Source organism: Festucalex cinctus, chromosome 8 (genome assembly GCF_051991245.1).
Source record: "Festucalex cinctus isolate MCC-2025b chromosome 8, RoL_Fcin_1.0, whole genome shotgun sequence".
In the NCBI taxonomy this organism is placed as follows: Eukaryota; Metazoa; Chordata; class Actinopteri; order Syngnathiformes; family Syngnathidae; genus Festucalex; species Festucalex cinctus.
In genome coordinates this window covers 10,129,041-10,146,644 of record NC_135418.1, presented here as the reverse complement: position 1 = coordinate 10,146,644, position 17,604 = coordinate 10,129,041, and the positions used below count along the sequence as shown (strand labels likewise).

At 42.9% G+C, this 17,604-nt stretch overlaps 1 protein-coding gene across 1 annotated transcript; it reads right to left on the bottom strand.

Moving 5' to 3' along the window:
- Positions 1-357: 357 nt before the first annotated feature.
- On the bottom strand, positions 358-16,682 carry hcfc1a (host cell factor C1a). Its single transcript, XM_077529140.1, has 28 exons — positions 16,533-16,682; positions 15,997-16,197; positions 15,358-15,506; positions 14,908-15,068; positions 14,629-14,837; positions 14,427-14,511; positions 14,202-14,308; positions 13,950-14,129; positions 13,615-13,857; positions 13,360-13,505; positions 13,091-13,273; positions 12,781-13,005; positions 8,344-8,448; positions 8,037-8,253; positions 7,569-7,705; positions 7,336-7,483; positions 7,027-7,247; positions 6,059-6,884; positions 5,766-5,908; positions 5,545-5,679; positions 4,927-5,146; positions 4,573-4,848; positions 3,895-4,001; positions 3,676-3,810; positions 3,424-3,609; positions 3,011-3,308; positions 2,874-2,937; positions 358-2,784 (listed from the first exon to the last, which is right to left on the bottom strand). Exons 2-28 carry the CDS (start codon positions 16,190-16,192, stop codon positions 2,745-2,747), a joined length of 5,142 nt encoding a protein of 1,713 aa, XP_077385266.1. The 5' UTR covers positions 16,193-16,197; positions 16,533-16,682; the 3' UTR covers positions 358-2,744.
- Between the last annotated feature and the right edge of the window lie 922 nt (positions 16,683-17,604).

Sequence of the window (17,604 nt, the reverse complement as noted above, 5' to 3'; positions counted from 1 at the left end):
TCAAGAACTTCCTTCACCACTCACCTTGAGTAAAAATACTAGACGCAAAGGCTATACTGTGCTGAGGGCTGTAAGAGAAGGGAGTGACCAGTTATTTTGAGTTTTATTTTCATTTTAATTAGCATTGAATTGACAGTGAAGCTGTGCCAAAACAGGTATCTACCCATTGATGTTTGCGGAGTTCCGTTCATACATTTAGGTAGTATACATCGGATCATTCACGCTGAAAAGCCAGCATTATTCTGTCACGTTTAGTCTTTTTTTTTTTTTTTTTTAAAGTGATTTTCAACTTGAGCCGCTGAAAAAAGGGGAGTGGCAGAGCGTGACAGACAGAATGAAAGAAAGAAACCAAGTCCATCTGTTTACCATGTTTATTTTTTATTTTTTGATGATAAAAGATACATTACTCCCTACAGTACAAAAAAAACACACATTTGAAAATACAGGACATTTCCAGGTAACTTGCGATCGGCCGAAAGAGAAACTCGCAACGACTGCCAGTGCTGAGAGCACCACTCGTGGGGGGGGGGGAGTTTAGACACATCTCGGCACTGCTGATGGTGACCTATCTAACAAGGGTGCAAAAAGAGTGACCCTGAAAAGGTACTGAGGAACGAAAAAGGACACACTTGTATACCACGTGAAGAGAGGAACAAACTTATTAAAATATTTTTTTCGTTTTTTGTTTTTTCCTTGTAGAACCTTCAGCGTATGATCTAACTTAAGGCATCACTACCAAAATACACTGCTTTTGCATGCATGTCTAGTTTTGTTCAACGGACACACTGACACGCACAAAAAAAAAAAAATGCATATGAAGAGAAAGTTCAGCCAGAGAAAGAAATCGAGCGAACCCACAAACGTAGCTTAGGTGCGAGCCGAGAGAAAAGGTGACACGTGGCCATTATCATTGCAACAAAGATGAATGGCCTTTCTAAAACAGACACGTGCAATGGGACGACAAGTCCCAATACAAGTTCGGTGCTGTATTGTACTGTCATGGGATTCGGACTCCCACATGTAGAATCAGCTGGACACAAGCAAATTGAAAACAATCAGGGAGACGATATATATCTTTGTTATATAGAATTTTTCTTTCATAGTAAATACACAAAAAGGCAATGAAGAGATGACCAATATGTAAAAAGTTTGTCACAGGTAATTATATAAAAGGCCAAGGTGATTTTGTTTTTATTCTTGCTCCATGAACGAACTAATTTACAAGTGAGTACACTCTGGCTCTGTAAGTTCACCTGCTCAAGACAACCTCATTCAAAGTCACAAGTTTGCACCTCGCTGCTGACCGACACACCCCCTGCAGTTTCAAATACAGAGTCGTGGAAGGGAAAAACAAAATTAAAATTTATTAAATGGATTCACATACATCAATAGGGTATGGGGAATATGACTACTAATATAATTTGACATTCTACAACAAAATGAAGAGGTGAGATACCACATTCATGAGCAAAAAGCAAAAGGACAACTGAGTGGGATGTTACGGGGGTGGGGTATGACTCCCGTGAAAATTCATGTTTGGCAAACGAAGCAAAACAAGCATTGAAAAAGTTGCAGTAAACAAAAGTAAAAGCTCTCCCTGGGTCCACTGAAAGTTCCCTTCAGTCCTTAAAACCTCTGCAGTTGTACTTGAAACAAATGCATACAAAAGTCTCGCTCTTTCCTTCCCATCTGTTAACAACATACAACCAACTGAATGACAACTTTTAAAAATATAGTGGCAACTTCAACATGGCCACCCATCTGCCCACAAAAACAAACTATTGGAGGAAGGGATGAACAATAGATTAAAAAAAAAAGAAAAAAGAAAAGAAAAGAAAAGAAAAAAAGAACCAAAACGAAAAAGTGAATGCACACATCATACACGCAGGGGTTGGGGAGCTTAAAAAAATACAAAAATAAACTACACAAAAAGATTTGCACCATTGCTTGCTAATTTTGGGGGAAGATTTTTGCAATGACATGCGTGTGCGCTGCAAGTCTCAGCCGAAGCAAAGTTCAAGGTCGATTCTCTACAAATGGTCTTTTTTTTTTTTTTTTTTAAACCACATCCGGATGTCGCCAGTCCTCCTATTGGGGTGAATAGCACAGTGATGACATTACCAGGAGTCCCGTAGCATCACCACTGATTGGACTTGGGTCTTCATGAAGCAATTTAGAGCAAAAAAGAAAGGAAAAAAAATAATGTCCCCTCATTAAGGACAAGTGCTTTATTTGATTACATACCGATTTTTCCTCTCATCTAATCTAATGCCTCCACAACCTTGCTCCGTCACTGTACATTTTTTATGGAGTCTCTGTCGACATCCCCCAGGATTCACAAAAGAACAAGGTAACATAGCGCTCAGTCTGGCTCCCAGTTTGTGAAAGATGTAAATGCTTCTCTATACTGCTAAACTACTGAAACAAGCCCCCGAAAAAGCAAATGTTAAAATGGCGGAAGGGGATATGACTGAAAAAGATCATGTGCTTCTAAGTTTATGTCGCTCTACAAATATCACGGCCAACAGAACATGGACGAAATTGGGTTTTATCTACAGAAACATCTCTCAGATTGACTTTCATCTCGGCTTCATTCGGGTCTTCGGCCTCCATTGCCGTCTGGTCTGAGACTTGAGGGTGGAGGAGGATGTGATTAGGTCGACATTGAGGATGAAGAGGTCTTCCTGATAAAAAGGACAGCAAGTAGGAAAAGGACAAAAAGGGGGAGGGATCTGTGGGCAACCTCACTGGTCCGTCCTTGCTTTCTTTGGACCAGCAGTCTTACTGCAGAAGCACACAAAGGCAGAAGAAGTACAACATGTTTCAATGTCAAGTCCTGCTTGCACCACAGAAGCTCAAATTCAAGTACTTACGCATCAGGAGAGGTGCCTGGTCTTTTGGCTGCCGGTTTTGCAGAGGCACCGTCTTTGCCAGACTCTGCAAAGCAGAACGTTGATTAAAACATCTCGTTATCACATGGAAGCATTCCTTTGTGAAAGGCGCTTCTCACCCTGCAGCCATCGAACTTGAGTGGCGGGCCCGTATCCCTTCTCGTTGCGGGCAGCGATGCGGAAGATGATAGCCGGCTTGGTGGTGTAGTCGATGTGGGCGTTGGACAGGCTGGAAGACTGCACCAGGCAAGAGGGGTTGGGTCCACAGTACACGCGCATGAACGCCAGCTGGGCCGGGGTGGAGGCCTTGGCCTCAGCCGTCTGGGTGCTCTGGATGGCCAGGTACACGGAATACTCGATGATCTTCCCCGACGTCACGGAGGGGGGCTCCCAGGTCAGGTGAGCGCCATCGGGGCTCTGAGTGACACACGATAGTTGTGAGTGTTATGCTTAGGCAGGCAAAAAAAAAAAAAAAAAAAAACCTGAAAAGTTTCCAACTTTGAAAATTGTGCAACCCAAGACTCAGCTTTACCTTGCTGATTTTGATGGCGCATGGCGCGCCAGGGAATCCAGGCAGACAAGTCTTAAAAGCCGAGATCTCTGAGAAGGCTCCACGCCCACAAGCATTGATGCCAGCTACACGGAACTTGTACGCCGTCCCAGGCTGAAGCTCCATTTTCTTCATCTGGCTGTAGTCTGGAATGACTCCAGAATCATCCTAATGGGTACGAGAGATGTGAATAACATTTTATAAGCCATTGAAGCATAAACGTAAGAAGCTTACATCTCCTTGAGAATCATCTGATGGTACATAGAAGTGAGTGACAACCATATTTGTCACTTTGACAATTCCAACATCAAACCATTGGTTCTCTTTCTTGACAGCAGGCTTCACAGGCGTCGGCTGAGGGGCTTGCTTCTATGAACAACCAAAACGACACACATTTGATCAAATGCAGACTCTGGATTGCAATCTCCCCAAGAAAAGGTCATCAAGACTCACCTCTCCCTCAATGCCATTGGCTACTTCCGCTAGTGCAGCTGCTGCTTGCAGCTTGGCTGGACTGGCCACCGACACAACCGGTGCAAATGTACTCGAAGGAGCGAGTGCTGTGGATAAGTAGCAGCAAGACAGGAAACATTATTTTTTTTAAATAAATAAATAAATAAATAAAAATCCAGGTACCAAGTTAGATGAAGCTAGCCACCGCCAAGTCATACCAATACAGTAACTTTATATTTGGTTTTACAATAATACTGAGCTACATTTAATTAAAATGTTCTATGTACGCGAGTACAAAGCCAAGCATGCCTCTGTTCATGACGCGGTAATGATGCCAACAGTATCTCAAATATACGCACACTAATATTTATTCTCATTAATTTCCTCACTTTCAAAGACAAAAAAATGGGTGAGAATAAATAAATAGCAGTCTTTGTATTAATAAAATATAGTTATAACAGTCATGGAAATCTGCTTTTCCTTTGACAATAGCACAATATAATTTGTGGCTCAATAATAATAATAATAATAATAATAATAATAATAATGACATTTCAAAGATTTGTTATCTGATAAGAACACCAGAGAGCGTCATTTTTCGTTAACGATGTTGAGTTGCCGCCATTTGTACACGATTGTCCAGTTTGTCGGTGTTGCTCGGCATGTGGCGGGACTTACTCTCAGCAGTGGTGCGAGGCAGTAAGGAAGCCACTGCGCTTGTGACTGCAGCAGCCATCTCACTGTGTCCATTGCTCTCCACAGAGGGGTCGTTGAGGCTGTCGGCGGGAGCGAGGCCCTCGGTGGGCATGCTTGCGTCTACGGCGCCCTGCTGGGCGGCAGCCTGGGCCTCTTGAAGTTGCTGCTGCTGCTGGACCAGCGCTGCAAGCTCCTGCTGTGTCAGCATGATGGGGATGCTGGTGGTTTGCTGGCCCTCTCCGGATGCGTCGCCTTCATCTGTACAAAAACAAAGTGTGCCGGTATCTTTAGACAGGCCCGTTTGTAGCGCGGCTAGTCTGATTAAACAAAACTCACTCATGACAGCTTGCTGGGCAGCCTGGAGGACAGCTTGTATGGCCAAGGCCTGAGCTTCTTCAGTCGCTGCTGCCTGAGCAGCAGCCTCTGCTGCAGCTGTGACAGCTAGCTCCTCGTCCGATAGCCCCGTTACCATCAGCGTGGCTCCCTGGCCCTCCGACATGAGCTCCGACGGCAGGTTCAAGGCTGTGGCTGTGGCTACTGCTGCTGCTGGGTCTCCCTGACAAAAACATTACAGTCACCATAATGTGTCAAAAGGCAGCTACTAAAGCAACGGTATTTAGCTTTAGCTGGTTATCAACACAAGTAGCATTTGTAAGTGTCAAGAAAAGTTCAAGGACTGGTGTCACAAAAACTCAAACTACAGATTTTCCACTTCAGTGTGGGCCAGACAATCAACCAGCACGTTTACGAAGAGATCCTGCAGGGTTTGTGTTCAGTGTGCAACAATGGCACCATGACAAACTGAACGAAATGTGCCCTGCCCCCCCCCCCCATATAACTATAACTGAAACTCAAAAAACAGTTTCATTAACGATTAAAAAAAAAAAAATCATGACAAAAATGTTTGGAGGTACATACACCCGAAAAGGTTGGCAACTGACACAAAGTACTTACATCTGCCTGAGTTTCCATCGGAGTGGCTTCCTCCTCTGCAGGTGCAGCCTCTGCTGATGCAGTCGCTTCAGTCTGCATGGGTTCTTCTGTGGAGCTGGCTTCAGTGCTCACCCCCTCTGTGATTGATGAGATCGACTGGACGAAAAGGCAAACACAAAAATACTCAATGGCAAAATCAAACTCATCTTGGCCCGTTAACAGGGATAGTGAGCTATTCTTACAGGAACGGATGGCCCAGGGGGAGGCGTGGACTGAGTGACAGTAGTGATGGCCCTGCCTTGTGTGGTGGTAACAGGTGCTGCAGTGGAAGAGGCTTCTTCTGTGCTGCTGGTGCTTTCGGTCACATCATCTGTCTGCTCAGCCGCTGATAGATGCCCAAAGACACGAGTTATATTTTCAGTAAAACCAAAAGCTAATCACGTTCAGTATTTTCATTCCTGCAATTGACAGCTAAAAAGTCATCATTAAATATATTGATCTAGATTGAATCGCATGGGGTGTGAACAACTTTTACCTGTGCCTTCTCCTGCCTCAAGACTGCTGGTGGCAGTGGTGGCTGTGTTGGTGGTGCCAGTCTCGTGTGTTTCGCAAGGTGGGTTGGAGCAAACTCTTTGAACGGCACCAGTTGTTGAGCTGGTCTGATCTCCTCCCATGTTGGAGGTGGCTGTCGATGGCGTGTTAGTTGTCCCGGTCTCATGGGTTTCACAAGGCGGATTGGAGCAAACCCTCTGCACTGTACCATTCTGGCCTTCACTCATGCTGGAGGACGCCTGGGTGGATGTGTTGGTGGTGCCGGTCACGTGAGTCTCACAGGGAGGATTGGAGCAAACCTGCTGGATTCCTCCCATGCTAGCTGACGCTGTGGTTGCTGTGTTGGTTGTCCCCGTTTCATGGGTCTCACATGGCGGGTTGGAGCACACAAGAAGAGCGGGCATATTTGATGATGCCGTCGTAGCTGTGTTGGTGGTTCCTGTTTCGTGGGTCTCGCAAGGAGGGTTTGAGCAGACCTGTCCTGCTCCAATTGTTGCAGAGGAGGTGGTAGCTGTGGTGGTGGTTCCTGTTTCGTGGGTTTCACAGGGTGGATTGGAGCAAACTTGCCCTGCGCCTATGGTGGCAGATGACGTTGTGGCCGTGTTAGTAGTTCCTGTGTCATGCGTCTCACAAGGCGGGTTCGAGCAGACCAGTGTTACAGTCCCAGACCCATCGCCAGCAACTCCAGCCTCAGAGGAGCTGGGCTGCTCAGAGGTGGGTGAAGCCAGGATCGACACTGGTAGATCCTGCACTGGCTGGGCTTCGACACCACTGGGAGTTGTGATCAGTGTGACCTGCGTGGGCTGGTTCTGGGATTAAAGGAAGCAAAGGAAAAAAGTAAAGTATTTTAAAAAAATAAAATGACAAAAAGAAACATTTCAAGATGAGATAATTGTACAACAACTGGTGATCTCCCAAAGCCATAACTAAAAATGAGAAATAGTATTTCACCTGCACTGTGATTGTGGACGAGGGCAGTGTGGTTGCAGACGTTAAGGTTGTCTGGGCAGCAGACACAGTTATCGCAGGCGAACTGATGACCTGACTGGACAAGGTAGCAATGGTCCCCAATGTGGTGATGGGAGTAACCAGAGACGCGTTAGCAGTGTCCACAGTGCCACCTGCCAGGCTTGTGGAGACCGTACCAGTCACTGTGCCAAGTGAGGTGACACCTAAAAACAAAGTGACAACAAAATAAAATGTGGTTGTGATGAGGAGGCTATACCCCAAGAACTTAAATAAAATATCTTATTTTCATACCAGTTGTTCCCTTGACAACCAGGGTTGTGACAGTGGGTTTAACGGCAGATACTGTCACTGGCGTTACGAGTCGAACACCACCAACTGTGCTCATGGGTACAGTGCGCAAAATAGTCCCTGGTTGCCCTGGAGCACCTTTCAAAACAACCTACAGACAAGATTTGGGGTGAGCCATATACATAAAAGGTAAAAAAAAAATACCAGCAAATGTTTTATCAAGTTGATGCGTGTACCTGCGTCAATCCTTGTTGGCCAGCTGCTGTTCCGAGCTTGGGCACTGCAGTGATAATTTTGCCAGGTGTTCCCGTGGTCATCACCTTAGTTGTAAGGATCGTAATGGGCGTTTTCATTCCAGTACTGCTTGTTACACCTACAGAACCCACAGCAATGTGTTACATCAACTGTTAACACTTTTTTATTGTATTTGTTTCTAACTTCAGTAAATAACTTCTCAGCTGTAAAACATTTTTGCAAGGCTTTGACAAAAGTTATTAGTCAATATGCATTTGGAAAAGAAAGAAAAGTCATGGAAACAATCGGGACTGTCTTTGTGGCATGCAACTCTGGTATACACACAGAAATGATTTTATTGGGCTGTTTAAGAGGAGACGAGCTGAACCATCTTAAAGTGTTTTGCGCTTACTTCTAAACATTTGAGTGTTAGGAAAATTGACTGTAAAAAAAAAAGTCTGAGTTCAGACCTGTCGCGCCAGGCTGGGTCATAATGGCCGACATTGGGATGGTTTTAATAATAGTAGGGCCCTGTTTAGCGGCATTTGAAGAGACGCCACTGATGTTAAGGATTGTGGGCTTGTTTCCGGCACCCCCAGCCTGGGAGGTGGTGATGATTGTTGCAGGCTTTCCATCCGCAGACGTCACCAGCTTCAGAATGGTGCCAGCTGGCAGGGGACCCTTTGTCTGGGGAGCAACAGGGAAAGTTTTATGCAAAATATCTGGAGAGACATTTTGTGCCTGCATGAGGGGTTCTTAGTATGACATATATTCTACCTGAATTATTTGGGTGAGAGGGTTAGTGGCAGCCTGGCCTGTGACAGCTGATGTCTGCACTGGTTTGGTTTGAACCACAGACATCATCTTGCCAAGGTTGGAGATCTGCCGACATAGGAGAGGGACTGGAATCATCGCTGCTTAACTGACCGTCATAATAATAAATAACATCATGTATCATTGTTGGCGACAACTCCCCTACCCCCAACCCAAGTGCTAAAAGGACTTCATTTTTACCCGATGAGGCAATGAGGTAAACATACAATTTGTGTGTATAAAAAACAACTCTAAGCAGCTTTTATAAATTAACACTTAGAAAGCATGATATCTACCTCAGTCAAACATATGCAACAGTGTTCCAGGTATTTTGTCAATTTAGGCATTTGTGAAGTAACTTCCTTTAAGGGATACTTGACTCATCGAGGCATTTTCAGCAGTAAAAAGTTGCTATTTCGTCCAGAACGAATTTGGTAACTTCTAGGGGTGTCCCGATCCGATACTGATATCGGATCTGTGTCTGATATCAGCCAAAAAAACTGTATCGGATTTTTTCTGTCCATGTCCAAAAATATCCGATATTTGCACACATATATAAACAGTCCGTTCCAGCTTCCGCTCCTGATTTTCTATCCCGCAGCGTCTGCACTGAGCATGTAGCGCTCACGTGATCAAACAAACAAGCATGCATGCGAATTAGCTTTTAGAAAACTGAGGAAGAGAGAATGTCGACAGTGTGGGAGTATTTTTCATTGAAAAAAAGAAAAAGAAAAAGACAGCGGACAGCAGCATTTGTCAAAAGCCAAAGTTCCCCGTGGTGGAAAATAAAGGGAGGTTTAATCTAACCAAACTCATCAAGCATTTGAAAAAGTATCACAAACGAGAGCATGAGGATTTTGAGAAGAGAACCAAGGCGAATAATCAGACAGCCAACGCTGTCGGAATCATTTTCACACCGTAAGACACTCCCACGGGACGGCAAAAAGGCTTCAAGTAAGTATCACTGAAAAGATCGCTTAATTTATTGTGCTTGATGGCCAGCCTGTCAATCGTTAGTACTGTCGGCTTTAAATGTAATTGAGCACCTCAAGCCTCGCTATGTTATTTCGAGCCGCCACTATTTCGTAGATAAAACTATACCACGGATGCATGGTGGCGTTCAAAGGTGTATAGCGGCTTATGTGGCAAATGCTAACGCTGTTAGCTTCACCACGGACATCTGGAGCTCAGAGCAACTTCATTTATCATAGAGGAGCATAGTATAGAAGAAAGCTGACGGGGCGGCATGCTGAAATGCTCATCTTCCTAAAAAAAGAATCTCCACATTATGCTTGGTCTGCAGAAAAGGGAGATGGAGGAATAGCGAAATTAACCAACTGTTTTTCTACTTTTATTATAGTTACATATTCATTTTTATTTATTTTAAATTGGCGCTTGGGACACATTGAGCAGTGAGAGAGTGGCCAATAATAAATAAATAAATAAATAAAACTTCAAAGAGTATAATTTGTAGAGATCGACCGATATGCTTTTTTCAGGGCCGATACCGATTCCGATTATCGGTAGTCAAGGAGGCAGATAACCGATATTTGAAGCCGATATTCATTTGCAGTAAAAGTTAAAATGTTGGCACCAAATTTTTGAATAATGCAAACCCTAACCGTTCTTTACAATGGATTCTCACACTACACTTTTCATTTTACATCCTTCTATCTGCAATAAGACGTTGGTGGCGGGGGGAGTTAAATGTGGGGGCCAATGTGACATTACCTTTTATAGCATTTGGGATACTTGTAGTTTTATTCTATAAATGTTATATTTTTATATTTTGAAGTAATAGGAGGAACCCTGTCATTCAAAATGTGCATCAGCTGTGGCATTACTTATTACTACAGCAAAAATAAATAAAAAAATTCCATGAGAAAAACTATTCATCCCTGAACACCATACAGTTCTTGTAGACCTTATTATGATTATTGTTATTGTTACCATATAGACAGTTTTGATAAGCTGAGGATCTTAAATCGAGAACAGCAATATCATGCTACTCCTCTCTACAAGAGAACTGTCAAAAGACACTTCATCATGTAGTTTACTGCCACTTAGGATGCCCCAATCAACGCAGAAAAAGGGTTGAGTAAAATAACTTGGTTATAATAATAGTAAGAATAACTTGGTTAAACAGACATTGTTGCGGTGGACCGCTGCCAGTTTCTGCTGTTTAATGTGTTTTACACTTATAGACACGTGTGTGTATATGGGCACACTATTCTCTCACTACTGTACTGTACTGTATCACTTAATGGCACAGATGTACTTGTCTAAGTAATAACTGGGCTGCAACATTGCTAATTCACATTAACAAGCACTATCTTAGCTGTCCACATGAATAGTTACTAACACACGAGAAAGTTATACAACACACCAAACATGAGCTCATTATTCAAAGTATGATGCACGTAACGAAATTACATCACTGAACATTAATTGCAGCCGTGTACGGCCGTAGATGTTACATATTAGTGGCATCCATTGAGAGGATAATGTCCCAAATGACGGCAGACATGACGTGAAAAGAGAGACAAAACGAGCAAATAAGCACACTATACTTTAGTGCACTTCTCTACTAATGCCAAACATACGGAAGAGGACACGTTCGTGTAGTTAAACGGTGTTTGAGACACTTAATTTGTTACGGAGCGGACTTTAACGAGGTGCACAACGAGCTGTCAATCAAATCGACGTCGAAGCTTAAGGCACACAATGGCAAACCAGTGCGACAAATAAACACAATATAAAGTAACTAAACGCTATTTAGTGTCATTGTGGCATCTCACTGCATAATAACCGCTATGCAACAAGTAATGGACGTGACCCAGAATGCAATGTGTGCGTCACGAGAGGTAAATATAATGACGTTACTCTACTCTTAACATGGAACTAGACAATATAATAATGACAACTGTTAATATTTGGAACCTTTCTAACAAACATTATTTACTTAATTAAGTGAAAATGTGTGTGATTCCCTCCCCGAGTAGTTCAAGTAGCGAATTAGCTACTGGGTGTTAGCCTACATGCTAAGCTGAACACACCACTGTTAGCTAGCGGGGATTCAATGCAAGGCAATGCAGCTCCATTCATATAGTGCATTTAATACACAACATAATTCAATGTGTTTAGCTTATCATGGTGAAACGATCGGCGGTGTCTCTTCTCTTTTAACTTACCTTCGAAGCATGTGTCTGTCGCGTTGTGTACGTGGGTGCGTGTGTGACCGGCTACTGTGATACAGGCATACACTACTGATTGGTTCTGGCTCTTGCACGACTAACCAATCAAATGCTGCTATGGGCGTTACATTGCTGGAGTTGGACTCCATAACAGACAGAGACGCTCTGGGCTGCATTCGAAGCGAAAAGACGGAGTTTTAAATGGATCGCTCATATCGGCCGTCAGATTAATAAAACAGACCGATACCGATATGTACCAATATGTCAAATATCGGCCCCGATTATCGGCCCGACCGATTATCGGTCGATCTCTAATAATTTGTTTTTGTTTACTTTATTCGGGTTATTTCTCAGGGTCCTTTAATTTGTATCTATTTTATTAAAATTCACGACATACTTATAGTTGCAGTTAGGTAACCCAAATTTAGGAATAAACGGGTCATATTTTCTCATACTTAAGGTGCTGATTATTCCTTATTTAAATAATTATCACTTGATCAAGTTTCTTCTAACATTTCATACTAAAACAAACGTATCATTCCTGTTGATATGGTATCGGACTGATGTTAATTTACAGTACTCGAAGCTAAAATATCAGTATTGGATCGGAAGTAGAAAGCGTTGCATCGGGACACCCCTACAGATATAGTATTGGACTGATATCAGTATCGGACAGTACTTGAGGCTGAAATATCGGTATCGGATCGAAAGTGGAAAAAGGTGTATCGGGACACCCCTAGTAACTTCATTATTATTCATGTACTATTAATACCTTTAAATACAAAATTTTTCCCACTTGCTGTCGACTACAGATGAAATAACCTGTGTTGAGTAAGTAGGTAATAACTGCAAGCCAGAAAAGCCAAGCCAGAAAACAGGTGATTGGTCATTACCTATTTCCTCAGAACAGGTGATATCGTCTTCAGTCAACGGCAAGTGGAAAATTTAGATTTTAAGATAAATTGTACCAAAAAACCCCCAAACAAAAAAAACAACAACATAAAACAACAACAACAACAAAAAAAAAACTTCCAAATTTTTACTGCCGAAAATGCCTCAATGAGTCAAAATATCCCTAAAAAAACATTGAAAAGCAATTATCTTTTTTATTTATTTTTTTATTTTATTTTAGTTGGCACAATCAATCCTTTATTAAAACATTATTATTAATACCCATTCCCAATTTGGAGGAATCAAATTTTCTCACCAGAGTTCCACCACTGCCCATGGTGAGGGGACTCTTCACCAAGGCGATGGTTTTGGTAACTCCTCCCATCACAGTGGTTACCACCTGGGCCTGCTGAGCCACAGTGACTGCACCAGACTTGTGCACAGTGATGATGGGCCTGGTGGTAGTAGTGGGGGAGGATGTTCCAGCTGTGCCCACTTGAGCTGCAGCAGTCTTCAGCATGCGTGTTGCTGGGTTGCTGACCTGTACGCACAAAATGAAGTCCACACCTGGCTCAAGACTGCTACATCTACTTCTAGAAATTATTTTTTCCTCTCTCGATATGTACCATGACTGGGGAAGCGACTTTCACGGTGGTTGTGCCAGGGGAAACAGCTACTGTTTTGAGAATAGTAGCACCTGCAGGAACATTGAGCACTGTTCCAGCAGAGGCCGGCGGAATCTTCTGTGTTGCTGCAGCTGCAGCGGCTAACGCTGCCATGCCACTCATCTGAGGGCTACTTCCAATTTGCTGGAAGGAGAAGAAGATTTAAGATAATTGCTCATTTGACCACATGATTGTCATAAAACTCATCTGATGTGCATAAGTGATCATACCGAGCCTTGTGTGGCCTGGGCAGGCACAACCATTCTGACACCAGGAGGAAGGGATGTCACAGTGACAGGAGATTTCCCAGGCTGGCTTGGGCGGACTGTGACAACAGATGCACCTGCAGCAGACTGCTGAGCAACTTTCAACACAGCTGTAAAAGTTGATAAAGAAGCAGTAAGACTTTTTCCACTTAACACAAATTGAACTTCCATTGGGAGGAGAGAAAAAAAAAAAAAAGAGGAAGCATCAAACAGTAATACCAGTTTGTTGCAGAGTCTGTGGGGACGGGGCTGCAGCAGCCAGAGCGGGACTCTTCGGAGAGTTCACGGGTTGTGAGGGGATCGAACTCATGGCTGGCGAGGCTGCAGCTGGTGTTGCAGGGATGTCGTATTTCTGCAGCTGCAACAAGTATGTGTCTGCAGTGGAAACTGCACCCCAGCTCACTTCAAGGGAGTTTGTATTGGCACGGACCAATTGCACCCGAGCAGGGGCATGCGGCCGCTCTGGTGGTGTGGAGAACAAAAGAAATAATCGGTTTGAGTTATGGTAAGATGATGAAAAGGAAGGAAAAAAAATAAAGCACACACACACATACCGGTTTCCAGGTACCAGAGGTCTTTACAACAGACTTGGTTGTTCCATGCTTTACGGTATCCATCACGGCCGCTCCATACATACAATCTGGAATTGATAGCCACAGCACAGTGGCCAGCACGGGCCCTGGGAATGTTGTCTTCAAGGGTGTCCATCAACACTGTCTCCCAGCACATGGCATCTAAAGAAAATCAAGAAGCTTGCATCCAATGAACTTTTTTTTCCTTCATTGAAAATATACAGTCAGACCTACCAAGATTTAGGCAGGCCAGGGTGTTTGTGCATTTCCACTCTTTCTCATGTGTGGCCACTTTGACATCATCCATTACCAAAGGAACCCATCCACCAAAAACATACATCCTGTACAGTAAAGGCAATCACAATGAAATGTTTGACATCATATGTTAGGCTGGCAAATTGAAATTAAATAAACAGAAACCAAAAAGTGTATGCAAGGATGGAGCACTAGTTGTCTCACTTATTTGTGATGGTAGTGGCAGAGTGTAGACTCCTAGGAAGTGGTGCGGTGCCACTCACTGATGGTTTGTTCCATGTTAAGGTATCTGGAGTTAATGTCAAAGTAGTTAGTGTAACGCAACCGACATTAAACAATCTCTATACTCATAGAGCTGTCATCTACCACTCAGGTTTTTTTTTTTAATTAAAAGGTATAAACCTACCAATGTCAAGAGTCCATAGATCGCCAAGACGGCATCCACTCATCCCCCCATAGATTATCAGTCGCGATTTTCTACTTGTCTTTTCTGTGTAAACCACTGCAGTGTGGCTCTCACGAGGAGGAGGCAGGACACCATAGGTGATTGGAATATCCCATGCGACAACGCTGGACCCGACACGAAGCTCGAGTATGTACAAATCATTCAGGTATCTGAGGAAAATGATCTCCACGTTAGTCATGGTCATTTTGCACACAACGTCAAACACATTGCTGACACTACCTGGGAATGTTGCTTTTCGGGTCCTCACTGTCATTGGCAAGTCCGCCAAACAAGTAGCATTTGTTTCCCACCAGGGAAAAACTGTGACCAAGACGTGGACAGGGCGGTGGCCCATTTTTGGGGTTTTTTGCTTTTAACTTTTTCCATTCCCATCTGCTGGCCTAAAACATACACAAAGACCAGAATGATACTGAAGGCAACAAACTGACCTCAATTCCATTTCCAGTCCCCTAAATATTTGAGCAGTAATATAAGTATGAGGCTTTTAGCAAGTATAATAAACAATCAAGCTGATTAGATACAGAGAACTCGTAATCAACATTTCAGTGGAAAGACAGTTTTGTGTCTCAATATTTTTTTAACTAATGTAGACATTAAGTGGGCTAAATAAAAGCTAAAATTCAACCAATGAGATAGAAAGACGGCAATATTGTGTATGATAAAACTTACCTGTAGTTCATAGAGATCATTGCTGTACTTTCCATATTCCACCATACCACCAAACACCAGCAATCTTGTGCCATCACACACAAAACCATAAGCAGCACAACCGGGTGGGATGTCACCACGAACAGCAGGGATAAACCACTGGTTTGTTGCTAGGAATTACAAAAACACTGTGTCACAATAGAATATTGTACTGCAGATTTAACAAGGACATTCCCTTCAGTAAGATTATGATCATACAGATCAGATTGTTTTTATTTTCATCAAAATTTTCACTGGAGTATGTTTCATATTCAACAAAATCTAGATAATCACGGAGGATACATAGAATACAAGTTCAACAGCTTTTATCCATTTTTGCAAGAGCGACAAACGAAAATCATCCATTTTATTTGAGCCCGCCTTTTTTTAATAAGCAATACAAACCATTGTCCAGTAGAGGGCGGTATATATACATTTGAATACGTTCAGGCCTGCTGCGGCCTATACCTCAGTATCCCCCTGTACACATTCTGTCTTTTACTAAAGTTTTCGTCGTACTACATGTGGACTTTATTAATGATGTAATGTTTAAAAAAAATGGTTCCTTTTGTAAACACGCATATTTAAATAGCCAAGTTAAAAGCTCAAATTTAACCTTACCAGTATTGTAGACATGCAATTCATCCACTATCCCTTCGTTTCCACCACCAAACACAACCATCAGTTCCTTTATCGCCACAGCTCTGTGTCCATGTCTTGGCCGGGGAACAGGACCCGACCATCCGAGTACCCGTTTCCACCGCGGTTGCAAAACCGACGCCGGGGTCCCAGTCACCGCGGAACCGGGGACAGACATGACTTCTGTCAAAAAAAAAAAGAACAAAAAAAAAAGAAAGAACAAATAAACACGGGGAATTTAGTCTACGGACGCAACGACTGGATGCAGAAAAACATAAATAAATGACTTGATAAGAATACCAACTTTTCACTGTGGCTAACTTATTATTCTGTGCGCCCCCCGAGTCTAGCTATACTGTTAGCTTTGTCTGTTGTAAACACTTCCCAAAACACAAATCAAAAGAAAGCATCGGGCCACCACTGCAGTTGAATACTTAGTGAACTTTGTACAACAACACTATACATGTAAAAAAAAATAACATCTCAATTATCTCCGGTTGATCTTAGTTGTTTCTAACCATTGAATTCAACCCATGGAAGCCGCCATCTTGTAACCAAACAAGCCCCCGCTAAATATTGCCAGTCTGAAAAATGGCGGAAGCGAATGAAAGGGGGAAAAGAACAACCACAGATTACGCTTACAAAGAAACGATACAAATTGCAGTAAATCATAACAAATAGCTGACGACCACACACATCGACGTGTACCGCAATAACTAACATATAAATCACTGTTGAAACTCACGAACTGCATTCGGCTTTTTTTCATGCCTCTCTGGGAGTCGCCATATTGTAGCTAGTAAACTTAGCATTATCCGGAGCCCTTCCGACGCATTTACTAACAAGGGAGCATGCTATTTAAGTTTGAACAGCACAGAGAATTACAATACGCACATGTCTTAATGCAGACATTTCCATACATTGTGTGCTAACGCACAAATTTTCAACATTTGCTAGTACAACTTCGCTTGCTATAGCGGCTAGAGGCTCGACCTAAAAGTGTTAGCTTGAACAGCTAGCATCTGTCAAAGCGTCGCAAATTTTTACAATTAAATGCAATGCATTTTCGCACTATTCTGATATGCACACATTACCTTAAATAAACAACAGTGCAACAAAACTCTTAGAATGCAGCCAAGACTATTTGAACTGCATAAACAGAGTGTTATTGTGTATCATGCCGTCAGTGGAAGCAGCCATCTTTTCACAATCGGCCTAGTTGTACAGCTCCCACAAGAAAAATGGCCGGGCGGTTTGTCACAACAAAACAGTACAAACTCAAAACGGCCCACTCTCTGCAGTATTTACGTACCTAATCAGATGCAGTATTTGCAAAAGCACTGATGGATGGTCTAATCTTGTGGTTATAATCCAGATTCATTCGATTTGCGAAGAAATATTTCCTCTCATGCCTGCCTGGAAGCTGCCATCTTCTTGACAACCAGAGGCGGAGGAAAATGGAGAAAGTTGGCGTCACCCAAAGCAAACATGGCGACAGAAAACAACTTGCTGACTATGTTGGCCACAAATTAATATACTGCTTGTATTTACCGTAATCAAACCGCGAACGATGACATGTGCGAAGAGGAC

Coding starts and splice junctions, on each gene's coding strand:
- hcfc1a (XM_077529140.1), bottom strand. CDS start 16,192: ATGTCTGTCCCCGGTTCCGCGGTGACTGGGACCCCGGCGTCGGTTTTG. Junction 14,309..14,426: donor GCCACTACCATCACAAATAA/GTGAGACAACTA, acceptor TTTACTGTACAG/GATGTATGTTTTTGGTGGAT. Junction 3,811..3,894: donor CCAATGGCATTGAGGGAGAG/GTGAGTCTTGAT, acceptor GGTTGTTCATAG/AAGCAAGCCCCTCAGCCGAC.